General features: G+C 37.1%; 1 protein-coding gene across 1 annotated transcript; it reads right to left on the bottom strand.

Annotated features, from left to right (window-relative positions):
* Positions 1-376: 376 nt before the first annotated feature.
* Positions 377-1,309, bottom strand: LOC100718736 (olfactory receptor 4C16-like). Its single transcript, XM_003463559.2, has one exon. The coding sequence runs from the start codon at positions 1,307-1,309 to the stop codon at positions 377-379; it is 933 nt and encodes a 310-aa protein (XP_003463607.2).
* Positions 1,310-21,388: the final 20,079 nt, after the last annotated feature.

The raw sequence follows: 21,388 nt of genomic DNA, 5'->3' as shown, positions 1-21,388 counted from the left end.
GGAGGGACTGAGTTTTCTCAGGAAAGTATAAGAATAACTGCGGTCTGCCTGTCTGTGTACACTAACTGACAGAAGGGCACCCAGAGGCAAAGAACACCAGACATGCACAAGGCAAGCACCACACAAAAGTCATCACTGACAGCAGGCTCACAAGAAAACTAAGAACAGGGAGCATTATGTAAGTCTGGTTGTAACACATACTAGCTCCTTTTATGCATAAAATCAACACGTGTAGGTTTTCAAGTTGTCTATTTTTCCAAAAGAAATAACACACATAATTCCAAGTACTATTACATTCAATCCAGCAAATAAGAATGCAATCTCTGTTACTTTTTTCAGGTTAAATCAAAACTATAAACACCTATGGGACATGCATTCACCTCATGTCATCTGAGGTCAGTTTCTTGCTCCACAACCTGCTCATGGTGTTTTTCACTTCTGCATTCCTCAGTGTGTAAATCAGAGGGTTGAGAAAAGGTGTCCCAATTGTATAAAACACCGCTATCATCTTATCCACGGGGAAGGTGGTAGCAGGACGTGTGTAGATAAATATACAAGGTACAAAGAACAGGATGACCACAGTGATGTGGGAGATGCAGGTGGAGAGGGCTTTTCTCCTGCCTTCGGCACTGTGGTTCCTGAGAGAATGCAGGATGACTACGTAGGAGACCATCAGCAGGACAAAGCTCACAGTACAAATGGCTCCGCTATTGGACACCAGGAGCAGGTTTATCACATAGGTGTCTGCACAGGCAAGTTCCAACAGGGGCTCCAAGTCACAGAAATAGTGATCGATCACATTGGGACCACAGAAAGGTAAACTCAAGGCCAGAAGAATCTGAACTAAAGAATGCACGCAGGATCCCACCCAAGCAACAGCCACCAACACTCCACAGACCCTGCTGTTCATGAAGGTCATGTAGTGCAGGGGCTTACAGATGGCCACGTAGCGGTCTACAGCCATGAGGATCAGGATGAAGATTTCCAGGCAACCAAAGAAATGGAATGTGAAGACCTGAATTAGGCACTCAGTGAAAGTAATTGTGGCTTGCTTCACAAGGGTGTCCACAATCATCCTAGGGGCTATGGAAGTGGAGAAGCAGGTGTCAGATAAGGATAGATAGAAAAGGAAGAAGTACATCGGACTCGCAAGTGCCTGACTGGTCTTGATGGTAGTAATAATCAGCAAGTTACCACACAAAGTCCCCAGGTAGAAAACCAAAAAAAGGATGAAAATTGTTTTCTTCCAGAGAGGATCTTGTGTCAACCCAAGGAGAATGAACTCAGTCACGGTATTGTTCAGCTGCATGATTTCATGAATGTAAGAAATGTACAAGTGGGAAAAGAGACATCTGCAAAAGACAATGTTATAAGAAGGCATAAAATATTTGATATAATGGACTGTGGTGCTCTGTAAAGTTATATAATTTTTCAAGCAAAAATAATTCTAAGTTAGAGCATTCTATCTAAGTTTTCTTAATAAATCATTTCCCAACTTTTCTCCTCAATTTTTATGATGACCCAATAGACTATGATGAGTCTGAGATAAAGATTTAAAAATGATTTTCTCCAGTTAAACTCTTCAGGTACAAACAAGTGTCAGCTTTGTTGGGATTCTGATAAATTTTAATCAACTTAAAATTATGAGATAACATTACATGCTATCATTCCCTTTGTTTTATATATCAGAACATACCAGTGACCTTTTTATCACGGTGGATCAATTTGCAGTTAGGATCTACCAGATTGTCCTTGGAGTTCCATCTTTATCCATGCAAAATCCTACAACACCCCCAACTTCACACAAATGTCTGCACATGTAACACATCATATGCTTATTACACTACACAAATGTGTATTATTCATAAGTATGTGGTAGGCTCCAATTTTGTCCTAAAATATGTCATTCTGAAAAAGGAACATGAAATATTTGATGTGACAAACAAAATAGTGAAGCAAAGATAAATGAACAAGTTTCATAGTTTGGAATTTGTCAGATATCTGTAATTTTATTTCTCTATTTTATGAAAAGTATCCTCAGAGAACTCAAAAACATGAGGATGAATTTCAAAATTAAGGGGAACCTATACATCTAAAAGCTTATGTTATTATAGTAGACTCATTTTTAACATAATCATTTTAGGTCTCCAGACTCTTGTATGACCAGAAGATGAAAAGAAATCCCCAACTCCCACATCCTGTAAAACATTCAGGAAATAAATGTGAGAGGAACATATCATTCCAAAGATGCATGGAAGTTAGTGTCTGATGTAAAATTTCTTTTCTTCTTTGTCAAAGTAAGAAATAATTCAGTCTTGAAATTTCAGTAACTTAAACAGAATTTTAAATCAAATTCAGAAAGAAATATTTTCAATTTATTTCAGTGAAGAAACCAATTTCAGAACTTTCTAGTAATGATGTTGATGAAACACTCTGAAATTAAAATATAAACTTAAAAGTTATAGACTTAAATATAATCTAAAAGAATCAATTATCATACAGCATTCACATAATATTATATTCCATACAGCAATGCATTATTGTATTTGATTAAGTGAATTTTGTGTTGAATATTAGAGAATGCTTTTCCAATTCAAAACTACTCATGGGAAGATTCTAATGAATTTGTTTATTTTGTAGATCTAAATGTTCCTTTGTACTATATGACCTTGGATAAAAGATTATTAAATAGAAATAAATTGAAACTTGACATCTTAATCTTGAAATAAGGGCATCTTCCTTCATTTAATTACAAGATAGGTACATGATAAAAGATTGGCACTTAAAAATTAGTACTCATTGGTATCAATGATATGTGAAAGTCTCCCAATCTCCCAAGATTTGACCCCCCGTGTCACTGTGTAGTTTAAGAAAAATTTGATAAGTCATTATATGGATAGATATATAGGTGATAGGTAAATAGATTACTGTACACTGAGATACAGATGTAATAGGTAGATAGTGATAATTTGTTATCAGTCTCATTAGTGTGTTCATTTCTAAGACAGCATTATATTGGTTTACACATAAATTTTAAGTTAGGCTACTAATATTTATCATATATGAGTACACATTTTATAGTGTAGGTCTCTTATCAAACACATAATAGTTTCAGAATGTTATGTACCTGAAAACATCTGTTGACATAAAGATCATTTGAATCTTTTCCTGTTCCAGACAATTTGCACTTTTAATCATGTATTATTGATATTTAACATGTTTGCCTCTAAATATATTCAAGTGCTTGTTTTTCTGATAAGCATATTTTATAATCTACCATTTGCTAGAAATATGTAGATATACACAGATCAGTATCTAGAAAAAAGACAACATATGTCTGAAACCAGTTTTCAATATCTACAAAAAAAAGAACATAAATCTCAAATCAAGAAATACTTGTTGAAATCTGATATAACCAATGTAGATTCCAGATAAAATGAAAGTACTTTGAAGATTAATAAACATATGTCGAGGGGCTGGGGATTTAGCTCAGCCGCATAAGCAACTGCCTTGCAAGCAGGCGGTCGTGAGTTTGATCCCCGATACCGATAAAAAAGTTAAAAAATAAAAATGAAATAAACGTATGTGGGATTATTACACAGAAACAATGTAGGATCTAAAGACTAAAAGTGCATGATGGAGAACAGCCCAAGTCCCCTTGTCTTGTGCTTTCTTCCAGCAGTGCCTTTCCAGGGCAGCCACTGCAACACTCTGGCTACTTTTTTTTTTTTTTTTTTTTTTAATTTTTATTTAAGGAGAAAAGAAAAGAAAAAAAAAAAACAGTGAAGGGTACAAGTTATACAGATTTACAGAAGAAAAAAAATGCGCAGTAGGAAATCACTAGTTAATAGATTACATATTGCCATCTTAGAAATAATTGTTCAAGTCACAGAATTAAAGTTTGTAGAGTGGACATTCCAGCAATGATACTGCAAACAGTTCTGTTCAATGATCCATTAGAACTCTGTGATATCATTTTCTGTCTTATACATTTAAATATACATGCAGTTATATAGTTTAGAGCATTTTCTTTTCCTCTCTTTTGTACAGTGACTATTACACATTTTGGGTTTCATTGCTCCCACTGTTCTTATTGCTTTTTTGGAAGAGAGTAAAACCAAATGTGACATGACAGAACAGAATCGGTCAAGTCAAAAGGGTGGATATAATAGATAATATAAAAACATAATACAAGGTGATCAACAATGGTTACCCTAATGCCTCCCGCTATTTCTAATAGAATTGCCTATATCGTTAGTTGTAATACTATTGAACAAAACCGTAAAGGATAAAACCGACAAAACCAAAACATTGGAGATATTGTAGGTCTTCAAAAGTAGATAGAAGTCAACGAGAATGGGCGTTATAATGAATCTCATTATCTTCTCAGCTGATGCCTAAACTTTCGAACCTGATACTATTCAGCAAAACAGAATAGAGGAACCTCAGTCAAAAACAAGATGGTGAGAGTAATACAGGGCTTCAAATCGAGAAAATAGAAAGTCAAAGTGGGTTACTATATTATATCCTGCTATATTTTTCCCTTTAATTAAATGGATAACAATAAAAAAGTATATAATGGAGTGGAGATTGAGAAAAAGAAAAAGAGGGCATATCAGCGAAACAGGGCAGATCAAAACATAACCTTTTAAGCAGAATAGTGTTTCACCACCAGATATTTCCGACTTAAAAATAGTTACCATATTGACTCCCTCCCTGAAGTCCTTGAGTACAACTTCATATACTGTAGCATTAAGTATATCAAAACAATGTAAAACCATTTAAGAGAATGACAGCATTATAGAGTATTTGGAATTGACTAACAGAAAATGAACAATGGTCTCTGTATAATCTCCTTGTCTTTAAAAGGTTTTTGCTTATACTAACGTACATAACAAAATCCAATAAGATACAACCTGGTTAGACCATTGGAGACAGAAGAACAAAAGCTAGATGAGACTTCAAAACAAGATGGTACTGAATCAGCATTACCTATTAAGATGTCATTTTCTCAAAAATAGCTGTTCCTATCATCCAATCTTCTCTGTCTCATTTCTGTTGAGCTCTTTTTCTGTCAGTAGCTGTCAGTTTGTCTTCTTCATTTTGTTCTCTGCTCCATTCGTTGTGGCCTCCCTGCCACTATTTCTGGGTTCTTTGTATTTTTCTTTTTTTAGAATATCCTGCAATACTTTCTGTAGAGTTGAATTGGTGGTTGCAAATTCCCCCAGTTCCTCTTTATCCTGGAAGCACCTCGTTTTTCCATCAATTTCCAGGGACAGTTGTGCAGGATATCTCAATCTTGGCTGGAGATTATTATCTTTCAAAGCTTGAATTATTTCCCCCCATGCTCTTCGTGATTTGATGGTTTGTGAAGAGAAATCTGCTGTAATTCTGATGGGTGTTCCTTTGTAAGTGATCTGTTTCTTGTCTCTTACAGCTTTTAATATTCTGTTCTTGTATTGAATTTCTGGGATTTTTATTATTATATGCCTGGGTGTTTCTCTGTTAGGGTTGTAGGTAGCTGGGGTCCTGTATGCCTCATACAGCTGAGTATCTTTACCTTTTGCTAAATTAGGAAAATTCTCCTGGATTATTTCTGTGAGTAGCTTTTGTAATTCATTTGTTTGTGTCCCTACTTCTTCTTCTATGTTCTTAATCCTTAAGTGGTGGCTCCTCTTATCATCTTCTTGTCTTTGTATTATTGCTGTTTGTTTCTTTGTTATTTTTAAGAAGTTTTTCATTTCATTCTCCCATATTTCAAGTCTGCCCTCCAGTTCAGATAGTCTGTCCTTAGTTTCTTTCAAGCTGTTATGCCAGTCTTGTATAGACTTATTAATTTCTTGATAGTCCCTTTGAACCTGCTTCACATACTCAATGCTTTCTCTGTTTTCTCCATCAAGCAATTCTCCCCTCTTTTTCTGTTCTTCCATTCCACCATCTGTTTTTTCCTGGGTGGTGTTTAGCATTTCTCTAACTATTCTGCATACTTCTAGCTTCAGATCATTGATAACTTCATTCCTGAATTGGTCTATGAGGCTCTCAATATGGTGCTTAATGTATACTGGTGCGGCGTCCATTATTGCCTGTTTCTCAGGATTGGGGGCCGAGGAGCTTTTTTTGTTGCTTCCCTTCCCCATATTTTTTGTTCCTTATAAAATGCAATCTTACAAAGGAGGCCCGGCTTCCCTGCCTGTCAGCCACAGCCTGATCAAATTGCGCTGGCTAGTTGTTCCCGCCCACCGCTGCGCACCAGGGAGTCGGAGGAGGCAGCCTACGCGGAAGTCAGTCGCTCCTCCGGGCCATCGTCCGGCTCTGGGATCTGGGTTAGGCTAGTCTAGCCTAGAGAGTCCGCCAGCAGCGTCACTCAGGCCAGGCACTTTTCTCCAATCCCGTCCGAGAGGGGAATGGCGCCCAGAGAGATCTCCGCTAGAGTCAAACTGTGGTGGGGGGTCAGATTCTCACTCACCTCGCCACCAGTCAGTTTTCGTGTAAGCCACTTCTGAGCAGGGCAGAGCCAAGCTGATGAAGGCATCCTCACTTGTGCTACCCAAAGCCTTTCACTGTGGCTTATGCTACATACTAATGCTAACCACACAAGCATCTATGTCTTTAAATTTGTTTCATCAATTTATGTGGACTAGGAAAATAGCTGTTCTTGTCATATGATTCTAATCAATACCTTGGATATTGTAGATGCCCATTCTGTACTTTTAAATTAAATATTCTGTATCATGTGGTTCTGAGATGCAGTTAGATGTGTCTTGTGGTACTGCTGCCACTACGATACACATTCACATCTTTAATTCACTGGGCCTTTCCACCTATCCACTATGATAGAGACAAAAACAGAGCCAGAGAAAGCAAAACAAGACCTGAGATCAATTTGAAGCACACAGCAGAATAGTTGCACAGCCTGAAGCTGCAGCTCTTGTCCCAGATGGTGATCTGTGACACTGAAAGTTTAATATTTATGCATTGACCACCTTAAAAACTTTGGGTTGCTTTTATATTTGCTTTATGATATTTCTGTGGAAACCTTCTCCTATCACAGTACAATAAGATGCTTTGCACATCCTCCTGATGGTAACTCATGGTTTTAGGTGGGTGCCTACAACTTCGGTTTATTTTCCTTTCCAGTGAAATCACAAAGGAATCTGAAACCAGGATGGATTGTCAGCGTCTGAAGACGACACAGCACTAGATGCATTGCCGACCCATTTCAGCTCATCTTAGCCAATTCTGAAATGACAAGATTTTTCAAAACCATAATAACCAGAAAATGGAGGTAAGAGAGATGAGGGTGAAGAGAGTCTGTGAAAGCAGAGTGTGGACAGTGCCTGCAGCTGGAGCAGCATCCCTTGGCCCCATCTCTGTGTCCTTTTCATAATGCGGCAACTACAGTGAAAAGCACCTCTGATCTTGAAGACTCTCCGAAATCATGCGTCCCTTCCTAGTTCAGAGGCTGTGTTTGCAGAATCTCTGCATTTCTTTGTAAACCATTCCCTGCTGGAAGGCTAACGTGTTGCTCCATGCTGTTATATTCCTTTACAGCTCATATTAATGTGATATTATATATATTCCTGTGCCCTCTCAATCTATGATTTTTGCCTTTTCTCAAAAGGTGCCCTGGAAAACTGTATTCTGTGTGGACCAGAGATCACCATAAAATCTAATCCCCTTACTTATGTATTGTGTCGACTATGCAAAGTATAGTAAAATTAATCTTCAATTATTCTTCTGTCTAGAGTTTACAGGATGAAGCCCAAGCAGGTAAAATGACCCATACAGGAAGTTTTGGCAAGAGTCAATGTGAAGGAAAAGATAAACTCTTTATCCAACATATTCTCAGAGGCTGTTTTGCTACACCTGTTGTGTTAGATCTCAGCTTTGTTACACAGTGTGTACACCAAAAAACACTGTCATGATATCCGTGATAATATCTGAGCAACAATGATTCACCCTTGGAAAGTACGTCTCAGAAATGTGTCAACTGCAAATATATCCTTAGGATGTAATTGATCAAATTAGAAGTTATTTGATTGTGAGGCACACAATATTTGATTCAGTATATCACCAGGAGATGAAAAGCTCTAATTTTACAGAAACTCTGTCAAAGCCATGAACTTCAGTAACCTATTTTCTATGCTGGTCAAACATAATTGCAAATTATCTAATATCAGCATCATCTATTGTGCCTTATCTTGCTACTCACTTAATTACAATTTACTCATAACACTTGACAACAAAAGACATCCAAATATATTGCATTGTATATAAATGGCAGTAACTCATAAGTAATTCACATCTCCATGTTTGCCCAGTAGCAGTGATGACTTTCAGAAGCCTGTGGACATAAAATATTATTCAAATTACATGGATTGTTTTTTTCTTGCAAAACTTCCTATACTCACTGATTTGCTACATGAACAGTTATATTGGTAAAACCCAACTTGGGTTTTTTTCCTATTCCTTTTTTAGAGTATGCAAGATGTGTACACTTGTACTTATGTATTTAAAGTAGAAAACTGTCCTGGATCATTCCATAACACCATTTGTCTTTCAGCAAAAGTAAAAACAACCCATCACTTACCTATTAGAGGAGAACATGAATTACTGTCCAGCGTCCCCCTTCCTTTTTGACACTTGTATTTTCATGTAACCCCGAGGGAAAAAAAAGTCCATCCTGTGTTCTAGGGGGAATAATTTTTTTTAAAGTGATGTGAGGTATGACCATCCCAGAGGATATTATTCCATAAGGCTTCCTTGGCTTTGTTAAATCAACAATATCTCAAATGTAATCAACTTAACTTTGGCTTTCCTAGTAAGACTGAATGAAGAGCAAACTTCTCTTTCTCCTTACAATAATTATCCATATACAACAGGTTCGATGCATCCAGTGCATTAAGAGAACTATCAAGGAAAATGAGAAACATTATGAATGGATAATAAAGAGGGTAGTAGAGAACAGGTATAAGAAAAACATAGTATTCTTCACGGAAAAGGAAAGACAGGGACATAACTCTGCTGTCATCCAATGCCGGGCTTCTTCAATTTGTGTTATAAGACAAACATCTATAAGTACAATAATTTATTTGAAAATGCAATGCCTATATAAGAGAGGATTGTGTTCTGAAATCAGAGATTCTGTGTTGTGGGCTGCAGAAGTCTTGCTCAACACAGCACCAGATTTACAGTAAGTCATCTGAAAAGCTTTAAGTACAGCTAGTATTGATTGCAAAACAATTGGTGTCACCTAATTCTTCAAATTCATTTCCATTTGCTGTTTTCTAAAGCATGCTGATAAGCAGAAAAGGAGCATGTTTCAGTTGAAATAATTTTATTTCAACAAAAGTTGACTAACTTACATTTTGAATTCATAATTACTTCACGAAATATGTATTAAACCTGCATGTGAGAACAATCTGTGACTCACAGAAGTTAAACAATTTGCTCAGTTTAAAAAGTTAGCATCTTTAGTAACAAAAGCTGTTCTAATGATTGTTTAATTCCCTGGTTTTCAACATTTACACACATTTTCTTTACAGCAGCCTATATCAAACATCAATGAATAAAGAGAGGGATAACAGAAGATGTTTCTCTTCGCTGAGCAATTGCCCAGCTACTAAAACCGAGTACTCATTACTACCACAAAGTTGATGAATATGAGATACCATGATATCACTGTCCTTGGTTCCCCATAGAACTTACAGATGTTCATTTGCTCTGCAAACTTGAAAGATGAAATTTTCATTTGAAATTCTAAGTTATACATTTATGTATCATCATTCATTACTTGGGAAAAACATAAAAAGTTCCTTTAGGTTTTCCCTAAATCCAATAACTAGAAGCAAATGTCATATTTTCTGAATGACTTTGCTCACTTTCTTTATTTTACTGCATTAGCTGCGTCCATTTATTTATAAATATCTCAATGTGATCATTCTTTAGGGCTGAGTAGTACTCTGTTGTATAAAAATACCACATCTTTTTTTATCCATTCCTCCATTGATGGACACTTAGGTTGTTTCCAAGATCTGGCTATTACAACCTGGGCTGCTATAAACATGGGTGCACATATATCCCTGTGGTATGATGTTTTCAGTTCTCCGGGGAATATGCCCAGAAGTGGAATAGCTGGGTAGTTTTCTTAATCCCGGCCATTCTTTCGGGAGTGAGATGGAATCTCAGTGTGATTTTAATTTACGTTTTCTAATAACTAATGATGATGATCGTTTTTATGTATTTATTTGCCATTTGTATTACTTGATCTGAGAAGTGTGTATTCATCTCAGATGCCCATTTTTGGATTGGATCTTTGAATTTTTATTTTAGTACATGGTGATAGGCATGTATCTAGTTTTAGTTTTTGGCATCTGGGAACCAGTTTTTCCAACACCAATTTTTAACGAGACTGTTGTTCTTCCCTTTTTTAAAAATTTTATTTAAAAGGAAAAAGAGGAAAAACAAAACAAAACAAAGTGGTGTAAGGGTACAAGTAATACAGAACTACAAAAGAAAAGTAAGAAATCACCAGTTAATAGATTACATATTATCATCTTAGAGATATTTGCTCAAGTCACAGTATCAAAGCATACAAAGTGGACATTCAAACAGTGAGACTGCAAATAGTTGTGTTCAATGATCCAACCAAAAACATTAATATGGTCAGCTATTTAACACCTCTAAACAAACTTGCTATTGTATCTTTTAGAGCACTTTTTTCGTTCTCTTTTTTACAACAAAATTTACACATAATGGGTTTTATTACTCCTTAGTTTTTATTACTTTTTGTTGGGAGAGAATAAAGTCAAAGATGGCAAAACAAAGCTGTCAGTCAAAACCAAGGATAGACATAGCACATGATTTAAAAACACAGTACAAGATTATCAACAATGGTTACCATAATGCCTCTTGTTTCCTTAAAAAGAATTGTCTATCTCATTAGATATTTTAAAGTTGAATAAAACAGTAGAGAACAAGACAAATAAAACTTAAGCATTGTAAACATTACAGGACTTCCAAAGGAGACAATAGTCAAACCAGAATGGGCATCTTAGTGAATCTTATTGCCTTCAAAGTAGTTGCCTATACCCTCAAACTTGATACTATCATACAGAATGGAACAGAGTCTAATCAGTCAAAACAAGATAGTGGGAGTATTACAGGTCTTCAAAACAAGTTAATAGGAAATCAAAAAAAGTTACTATTATATATATTGCTAATTTAAAAAAATTTTTCCACTTAATTAAAAAACCATAAAAAATAACTAAATAATTTTTTTAATGAATAAGGGAGAGATTGAGATAAAAGAGGACATAACAACATAACAATACAGGTCAAAGCATGACTGTTTCAGCAACCTAGTGCTTCACCACCAAATAACCTTACTTAATAGTAGTTACCATAGTGTCTGTCTTTTTCCTTGAAATATTTGAATAAAACTTCATATACTATAGCTTCAAATATTTCCATATCAAGAAGCCCAGAATAAAGCTTTTCCAATTAATAAGTGGAAACTTTATAAGGCTTCAAGGCCACATAATGAGGAATCATGATTACCATATATGTTTTTATATATTTGAATCATTACTTACAGTAGGGAAACTATTCGGTATTCATACATGCGAGATTGATTTATTTCACTTATGAGTATGGTCTCAAGCTGCGCCCATTTATTGATAAATATCTCAATGTGATCCTTCTTTATAGCTGAGTAATATTCCATTGTATAGAAATACCACAACTTTTTTATCCATTCCTCAGTTGATGGGCACTTGGGTTGTTTCCAAGATCTGGCGATTACAAATTGTGCTGCTATAAACATAGGTGTACATATATCACTGTGGTATGATGCTTTCAGTTCTTCTGGGAATATGCCTAGAAGTGGAATAGCTGGAATAAATGGGGCTTTCAACCCCAGCTTTTTGAGAAATCTCCAGACTGACCTCCACAAAGGTTGTACCAGTCTACACTCCCACCAACAGTGCAGGAGAGTTCCTTGTCCCCACAGCCTCTCCAGCATTTGTTGTTAGTTTTCTTGATCCTGGCCATTCTTTCAGGAGTGAGATGGTATCTCAGTGTGGTTTTAATTTCCATTTCTCTAATGACCAATGATGATGAACATTTTTTCATGTATTTATTTGACATTTGTATTTCTTCATCTGAGAATTGTGTATTCATCTCAGATGCCCATTTTTGGATTGGATCTTTGAATTTTGGGCGTCTGAGTTTTTTTTAATTCTTTATATGTTTTAGACAAGAGTCCCTTGTCTGAGAGAGAGTTCACTAAAATCTTTTCCCAGTTTGTGGGTTTTCTTTTCACTATGCTGGAGATTTCTTTTGACATGCGGAAACTTTTTAATCAGAAGTGGTCCCAGTTATTGATTCTGGGAAGTATTTCCATGCGGTTTGAGTCCTGTTCATGAATTCTCTACCTACTCCTATGTCTTCAAGGTTTCTACCCAATTTGTCTTCCAATAGATTTAGTGTTTCTCTTTTAATATTCAGATCTTTGACCCATTTAGATTTTAATTTAGTACATGGTGATAGACATGGGTCTAGCTTTAGTTTTTGGCAAATGGAGAGTCAGTTTTTCCAGAACCATTTGTTAAAGAGACTGTCATTCTTCCAGTGAAACTGCTTGGCTCCTTTATCAGAGATAAGGTTGTTGAGTGCGAAAAAAATGGCGGCTTGCTAGCAGATTGGGTCGAGAGTCTCTCCGGAGAAATCATATTAGAATCTAGAATATGACAACATGGAGAGGGCCAGATGAATGGATAATGATTCTTATTAACCAAGACAGTGTGGCTGGAGGATTTAAAGTCGTGCTGAGACTGTGAAGGCTGATAATGGGAGGCTGCAAATCCCGCACCTGTAAATCAGCAAACTGACCCATGGATCCAACAGCAAAACTGTGTTGGCTTTTGGTGATTGCTGGAAACTGAGACCTGGGACCCTGAGAAGCAGCCAGGACTGCTGCACTCACCAGAAGAGATTGTGAAAGGCTCTGGAGCTCCAAAGCCAAACACTGTGCAGTTTTTTGATCATTCCACGCTGTGCCGAGAGCACAGGGAGGGCGAGCGGCGTGGTGTGCTGTAGACCCAAGAGGAGGACCTGCACCAAACCCTGGTGAGTACTGGGGACCCCACGGCTGCTGGGGTTGGCCAGAGAACATCTTGGAACTGGGCAGTGCCCACCACCATGGGGACATCAATAACCAGAGATTCTGGCAGCAGACATCTTAGAGTTGGGCAGAACCTACAGCTCGGTGACATCACCGAGTCGCCCTGTAGGGAGGTCTGGTGGGGGACATCTTGAAATTGGGCAGAGCCTGATGCCATGCTGGCTTCAGCGTCATACAGAGAACTAGTGGAAGACATCTTGGTTTTGGGCAGACCTGCTGTCCTGGTGCTCTTGTCACAGAGAGGTCTGGAAGAGAACAGCTGGGATTTGGGCAGAACCCTGTGCCACAGTGACATTAGTCAGCTGCTTCTGGTACAGAGAGAACTGGCAGGAGCTACTGGGGCTAAACCAAGCCTCTGCTTGGGGCCCAATAAGCGGATACAAAATAGTCACAACTCAGTGACATCCAGAAAGTACAGCCTAATTACGGATGGAGTGGCACAGAGGCTGGAGGCTAGCCTGTACTGCCCCTGCATCCCAGCCTACCCCAGATAACAGCAAATTGGGGAGGACAAGAAAAACTTTAATCAGCATGCTTCTGAAAGGCCCTAAGCAATACGGAGAGGGCCAGAGACCCCAAAGACACTCCAGTCTGAAAGAATCCAGAAACATGACAAGAGATAAAAATAAAAAAAAATCTCCAGCTGCCCAACATGAGAAAATAAGCTCAGGAGAAGTAAACACTGGAGAGAACAAGCACAGTAACCATCCAATACATGACACAGCATCAGCCGAAATTAAAAAGTACCTTCATGACCTCATAGTTCAATTTAAAGCTGTACTCCTGATCCAAGTGAGGCAAGATATAGAGATTAATTAAAGAAATGACAAGCCCCGTCCAAGAGAACACAGATGGAAGAACTGAGGAAATCAGAAAAGAAAGAGAAATTTCTGAAGAAGAATTTGAACATAACTTAGGATACATGAAACAGATCCAAAGAGACTACCAGGAAACTAAAAACTCCATTGAACACTGGCAAAATGCCTTGACAGAAACTAAAGACAGCCTTCTGAAACTTGAAGAGAGATTTATGGCATATGATTGTGAAAGAAAAAGCCTCTTAACAATAACAAGAAACCAGAAAGAAACAATTCAAAGGCTAGAAGATGACCAAAAGATACATAACTTATGAATAAAGAATGTGAGTGAGGAAGCAGGAGCAACCAGAAATGAAATACAAAGAATATTCACAGATATATTAAAGCAAAATTTCCCATGTATAGCAAAAAGAAATGATATCCAGATAAAAGAGGCATACAGAACACCAGCTACCTACAACCAAAACAGATCTATGCCTAGACATATAATAATCAAGATTCCAGAAATCCACCAAAAGAACAGAATATTAAAAGCAGCCAGAGAAAAGATGCAGATTGCCTACAACTGGAAAATTATCAAAATAACAGCAGACTTATCAACACAAACTCTTAAGTCAAGAAGGGAGTGGGGAGAAATATTCCAAGTCCTGAAAGAAAATAATATGCAACCAAGGCTCATATACCCATCAAAACTCTCTCTCAAAATTAATGGAGAAATAAGATGCTTCCAAGACAAGGAGGAACTGTGGGAGTTCGTGGCCACCAATCCAACCCTACAGAGAAGGCTGAAGGACATTACAGAGAAAGAGAGGAAGGGATACCAGAATTCCAGCAACAGTGGCAGAGAGACCTCAATGAACGGGGCAGACAGTGGAATGAGGGAATAAGGTGGACAAATTATAGCAGAAAAGTGAAGTAGCAGACATGAGGCAGAGACGGTAAGCTATAGTCTTTAGTATAGACAGCTCTGAAACACTATAAAAAAGGCAGAGGTCATTGTTAATGGTGTATAAGGATTTAAAAGACACAGTAGTCTTATCGCCATATTTAGTTTGAATTTAATTTGTTCTGGTCTGTCCACTCATGTCAGATTTGAAGGCACAGACATCTTGATCCCAAAATAGCAGGTTATACCATGATAACTATCCTTACTTTCCTATTAACTTAAACTGAAATCCTGTATTACTTACATTGTCTTACTATGACTGATCTTAATTGAATCTGAATCATAAGACTATGGGTTAGCCTTGGCTGATTTCATTTGAATTTGGTATGCTTGTTAGTATCAACCCTAAAAGTAGAGGCAACTACTCTGAAGATGACAAGATGTAAAGGATATCCATACTGGTATTAACTATTAACAGCTCTCAAATCCTACAATGCTTTCAAAGTTGTTTTTATAAAAATAGGTAATACTATGTTTAACTATATTAAGGTGGTGTTGTGGACAAATCTATTGAAAATAACAAGAGAAAACATAGTAACTATGGAAGATCATCTATATTGTGGTCTTATATGTCTTATCCATTGCATGTTTTTCTAGGAATTTGTTTTGCTGTCTTGCTACGACTTGGTTTTCCCTATAATACAGAGAGGATAGATATATATGTAGAAATTCACACATGAGTTTTGTTTTTAAATTATTTATGGGGACAGATTATATAATGCAAGACGTAATGAACAGATACTCTGAAGAAGAGACGCTAAGAATCCCGAGGCTAATTTTGTAGCATTATGATATAAATTCTAGCAATACTATTGTTCGCTGATTAGAATGACATTGGTCTGGTCTCTTGAGTTCAATTTCAGCATATGTAGAGATGGGGACAGCTATCACAAAGAGAATGAGAGATGCGACGGTAGTTATTATTGTCTTCCCTAATGTTAGATCTTGAAGACCTAAAAAGCCTTCATCATCCTGTAATGATTTGATTAGTTCTATAATATGCAATAAGTATATAAAGTGGGTGAAGATGGGGACAACTATTTGTAAGAAACTAGAGACAGTTAGATGGACATTGAAGATCTCCAGTGGACTTGCTTTGAAATCTGTATTTCTTTAAATTGTTTTTTTAACTGTTTTGTTCTGTTTTGATATGTTTAATCTTACCCTCTTTGAGATGTAAAACAAATGTGTAGAACTGATAACCATATTACTGAGTTTTTGTTCAATCATTGAGCAGAACTGTTTGTAGTGTCACTTTTTGAATGTCATTCTAAATACTTTAATTCCATAACCTGAACAGCTATTTCTAAGATGACAATATGTAACTTATCAACCAGCAATTTCTTACCGTTTGTTTTTCAGTAATTTTGTATTATTTCTACCGTTTTTTTATCTCCATGTATTTTTTTGTTTCCTTTTCTTTAAATAAAATTTAAAAAAAGATAAGGTGGTTCAGTGTGTTTGTAGTTGTGGTTGTATCTTCTAATCTATTTCATTGATCTTTGGCTCTGTTTTGATTCCAATACCATGTTGATTTTACTACTGTTGCTTTGTAGTATAACTTCAAGTCAGGGATTGTGATGCCTCCTGCCTTGCCTTTGCTGCTTAGAATTGCCTTTGCTATTCTAGGTCTCTTCTGGTTCCAGATGAATTTTAGGAGTGATTTCTCTAGATCTATAAGGTATGTTGATGGTATTTTTATTGGGATTGCTTTGAATCTGTATAACAGTTTTGGGAGAATGGCCATTTTCAAAATGTTTGTTCTTCCTATCCATGAGCAAGGGATGTCTTTCCATTTTCTGAGATCATCTTCAATGGAATGGATCACCAGGTACAACCACAACTACAAACACACTCGACAGCCTTATCTTTCATAAAAGGGCCAAATAGGTTCACTGGAACAATGACAGTCGCTTTAATAAATGGTGCGGGAAAAACTGGATCTCTATATGCCAAAAACGAAAACTAGGCCCATGCCTATCACCATGCACTAAACTAAAGGCTAAATGGATCAAAGAGCTGGATATTTAAACAGAAACACTAAATCTATTGGAAGGTAAATTGGGTGAAAATCTTGAAGACATAGGGGTAGGTAGAGAATTCATGAACAGGAATCAAACCACATGTGAAATACTTCTCAAAATCAATAACTGGGATGACATCTTATTAAAAAGTTTCTGCATGTCAAAAGAAATCTCCAGGGGCTGGGGGTTTAGCTCAGTGGCATAAGCACCTGCCTTGAAAGCAGGCGGTCGTGAGTTCGATCCCTGGTACCGATAAAAAGAAAAAAGAAAAAAAAAGTGTAAAAAAAGAAATCTCCAGGGGCTGGGGATTTAGCTCAGCGGCATAAGCGCCTGCCTTGCAAGCAGGCAGTCGTGAGTTCAATCTCCGGTACCGATAAAAAGGAAAAAGACAAAAAAAAAAAAAAAAAAAAAAAAAAAAAAAAAAAAGAAATCTCCAGCATAGTGAAAAGAAAACACACAAACTGGGAAAAAATCTTAGTGAACTGTCTCTCAGACAAAAGACTTCTGTCTAAAACATATAAAGCATTAAATAAAAATCAGACTCCCGAAATTCAAAGGTCAAATCCAAAAATGGGCATCTGAGATTCTCAGATGAAGAAATACAAATGGCAAACAAATACATTAAAAGTGTTCATCATCATTTGTCATTAGAGAAATGCAAATTAAAATCACACAGAGATTCCATCTCACTCCAGAAAGAATGACCAGGATCAAGAAAACTACCAACAACAAATGCTGGAAAGGCTGTAGGGAAAGAGGAACTCTCTTGCATTGTTGGGGGAGTGTAGACTAGTGCAACCATTGTGAAGTTTGATCTGGAGATTCCTCAAAAATCTGGGATTGGAAGTCCCATTCCACCCAGCTATTCCACTGATAGGCATATTCCCAGAAGAACTGAAATCATCATACCACAGTTATATATGTGCATCTATGTTTATAGCAGCACAATTTGTAATAACCAGATCTTGAAAACAACCTAAGTGTCCATCAACTGAAGAATGGATAAAAAATTTTGTGATATTTTTATACAATGGAGTACTACTCAGCTATAAAGAAGGATGACATTGAGATATTTATAAATAAATGGGCACAGCTTGAGACCATATTCAAAAGTGAAATAAATCACACTTGCATGTGTGAATACCAAATAGTTTCCCTAGTATAAGAAATGATTCAAATATATAAAAGTATGTGGTAATCATGATTCCCCATTATGTGGCCGTGAAGCCTTATAAAGTTTTCACTTATTAATTGGAATGGCTTTATTCTGGGCTGCTTGATAGTATTGTCTGTGGTGAAATGAACAGCTATTTTGAAGAAAACAAGACATCATAGTAGCAAGTGCTTTAGTATCATCTTGTTTTGAAGCCCCACCAAATTATGGCTCTCTGTCTCCATTGGTTTTATCATGTAGTACTTTGCTGGATTTTATTATATGTGATAGTATAAACAAAAATTGTTATAGGCAAAGAGATAATATAGAATCTATTGTTCATTTTCTGTTAGCTGATTCTAATTACCTTACAATACTTTCATCCACTTGAATTGTTTTACACTGTCTTGATATGTTTGATGCTATAGTATATGAAGTTATATTCAAATATTTGAAGGAAAAGATACTAGGGTAACTACTATTAAGTTGGGTTATTTGGATCGGACTTCTGGGAGAACATGGTGGACAGATAGCAGCAGCTACGGAGGCTCTCTGAAAGACCCAGCTTAGAATCCAGGAATGGTGCAGAGTGAAGAATCCTAAGCAAGAGAGGAGATATGACCTGCTGACCCAAGAATGAATGGGGCTGAGAGAAACCAACTGGGAATGCAATGCTGGTGCTATAACAGGAACAGGTAAAGCCTCAGCGTGGAAGCTGGAGCCGGCACCATTGGAAACCGCGATTTGGGTTTCCTACTGCCGCGGCTGTGTCTGAATTGGCTCCTCAGGGAGAAAGACATGCAAAAGCTCTGAGAACAGGAATTGGTGAACAGAGTTGAGAGCAGGACGGGCAGAGAGCTGTGCATCGACCTGCGGTGAGTGCGAGAAACTGGGACTCTTCCACGATTTAGGAGGCTCCAACAGAGGACATTCTGGGACCAGGCAGACTTGCCGGAACAGGGCACTGTAGTGACTTCAGTCACGTATCCCCCTCTCAAGCAGGATTGGTGAGCAGTGCCTAGCCTACATGATGCTGCTGGCTGAGACCCAGTAGGCTAGCACAGCCCAGGTCCCAGCACCTGAAGGTGACCTGGAGGGGTGGGCACCGCATAGGCTGCCCGGTCCGTAACTCCCTGATGTGCTGTGGTGGGCGGGAACACCTAGCCAGCGCAATTCAATCAGACTGTGGCCAACAGGGAAGGAAGCTGGGCCTCCTATATACACTTGCATATATAAGGAACAAAGAATATGGGAAGAGAGAGCAACAAGAAAGGCCCCTCAGCCCCCAATCCTGAGAAACAGGCAATAGCGGCCACCGCACCAGTAGACATAAAGCGCTATCTCCAGAGCCTCATAGACGAGTTCAGGAATGAAGTTATTAATGACCTGAAGCTAGAAATAAGCAGAATAGTTAGAGAAAAGCTAAGCACCACCCAAGAAAAAACAGATGGTGGAATGGAAGAACAGTAAAAGAGGGGAGAATTTTTTGATGGAGAAAATAGAGAAAGCATAGAATACATGAAGCAGGTTCAAAGAGATTACCAGGAAACTAAAAACTCTATCGAAAACTGGCATAACAGTTTGAAAGAAACTAAGGATAGATTATCTGAACTGGAGGCCAGATTTGTAATATGGGAGCGTGAAATGAAAAACTTCTTAAAAATAACAAAGAAACAAACAGCAATAATACAAAGACTAGAAGATGATAAGAGGATCTATAACTTAAGAATTAAGAACATAAAAGAAGAAGTAGGAACACAAACAAATGAACTACAAAAGCTACTTGCAGAAATAATCCAGGAGAATAACCCAAACAGAGCTACACCCATACATATAATAATCAAAATACCAGAAATCCAATATAAGAACAGAATATTAAAAGCCGTCAGAGACAAGAAACAGATCACTTACAAGGGAACACCCATCAGAATTACAGCAGACTTCTCGGCACAAACCATCAAATCACGAAGAGCATGGGGGGAAATAATTCAAGCTTTGAAAGATAATAACCTCCAGCCAAGATTGATATATCCTGCACAACTATCCCTGGAATTCGATGGAAAAACAAGGTACTTCCAGGATAAAGAGGAACTAGGGGAATATGCAACCACCAATTCAACTCTACAGAGAATACTGAAGGATATTCTAAAAAAGAAAAATACAAAGAATCCAGAAATAGTGGCAGAGAGGCCACAATGAATGGAGCAGAAAACAAAATGAAGAAGACAAACTGACAACTAATGACAGAAAAAGAGCTCAACAGAAATGAGGCAGAGAAGACTGGATGATAGGAACGGCTATTTTGGAGAAAACGACGTCATAATAGGTAATGCTGATTTAGTATCATCTTGTTTTGAAGTCTCATCAAGCTTTTGCTCTTCTGTCTCCGTTGGTCTTAGCATGTTGTATCTTATTGGATTTTATTATATGTGATAGTATAAACAAAAACTTTTATAGACAAGGAGATTATACAGAAACCATTGTTCATTTTCTGTTAGTTGATTCTAAATACCCTGTAATACTGTCATTCTCTTGAATGGTTTTACATTGTTTTGATATATTTGATGCTACAGTATATGAAGTTATACTCAAAGATTTCAAGGAAAGAGACAATATGGTAACTACGTTTATGTCGGGATTATCTTGTGGTAAAACACTATTTTGCTTAAATGGTTATGTTTTTTTCTGTGCTGTTTTGTTGTTATGCCCTCTTTTATCTCAATCTCCATTTTATTATTTACTTCTTATTTCTATCCTTTTAATTAAGGGAAAATAAATTAAAAAATAGCAAGATATATTATAATAACCCACTTTGATTTATTATTAACTTGATTTGAAGCCCTGTATTGCTCTCACCATCTTGTTTTGACTGATGTTCCTCTATTCTGTTTGCTTGATAGTACCAGGTTCAAAAGTATAGGCAACAGCTGTGAAGATTGTGGGATTCATTATGACCCCCATTCTGGTTGACTATTACCTACTTTTGAAGACCTATAATGTCTCCAATGTTTTGGTGTTGTTGGTTTTGTTCTTTACTGTTTTGTTCAATTTTATTATAACTGATGAGATAGGCAATTCTATTAGAGATAGCAGGAGGCATTATGGTAACCATTGTTGATCACCTTGTATTATGTTTTTACATTATCTATTATGTCCACCCTTTTGATTTGACTGACTCTGTTCTGTTATGTCACATTTGGTTTTACTCTCTTCCAAAAAAAGTAATAAGAACTGTGGGAGCAATAAAACCCAAAATGTGTAATA

Source organism: Cavia porcellus, unplaced genomic scaffold (assembly GCF_034190915.1).
Source record: "Cavia porcellus strain 051 isolate PalLab524CR breed Dunkin Hartley unplaced genomic scaffold, mCavPor4.1 scaffold_38, whole genome shotgun sequence".
Taxonomy (NCBI): domain Eukaryota; kingdom Metazoa; phylum Chordata; class Mammalia; order Rodentia; family Caviidae; genus Cavia; species Cavia porcellus.
Note: the sequence above shows the minus strand (reverse complement) of the source record. Positions and strands in the feature narration are given on the sequence as shown.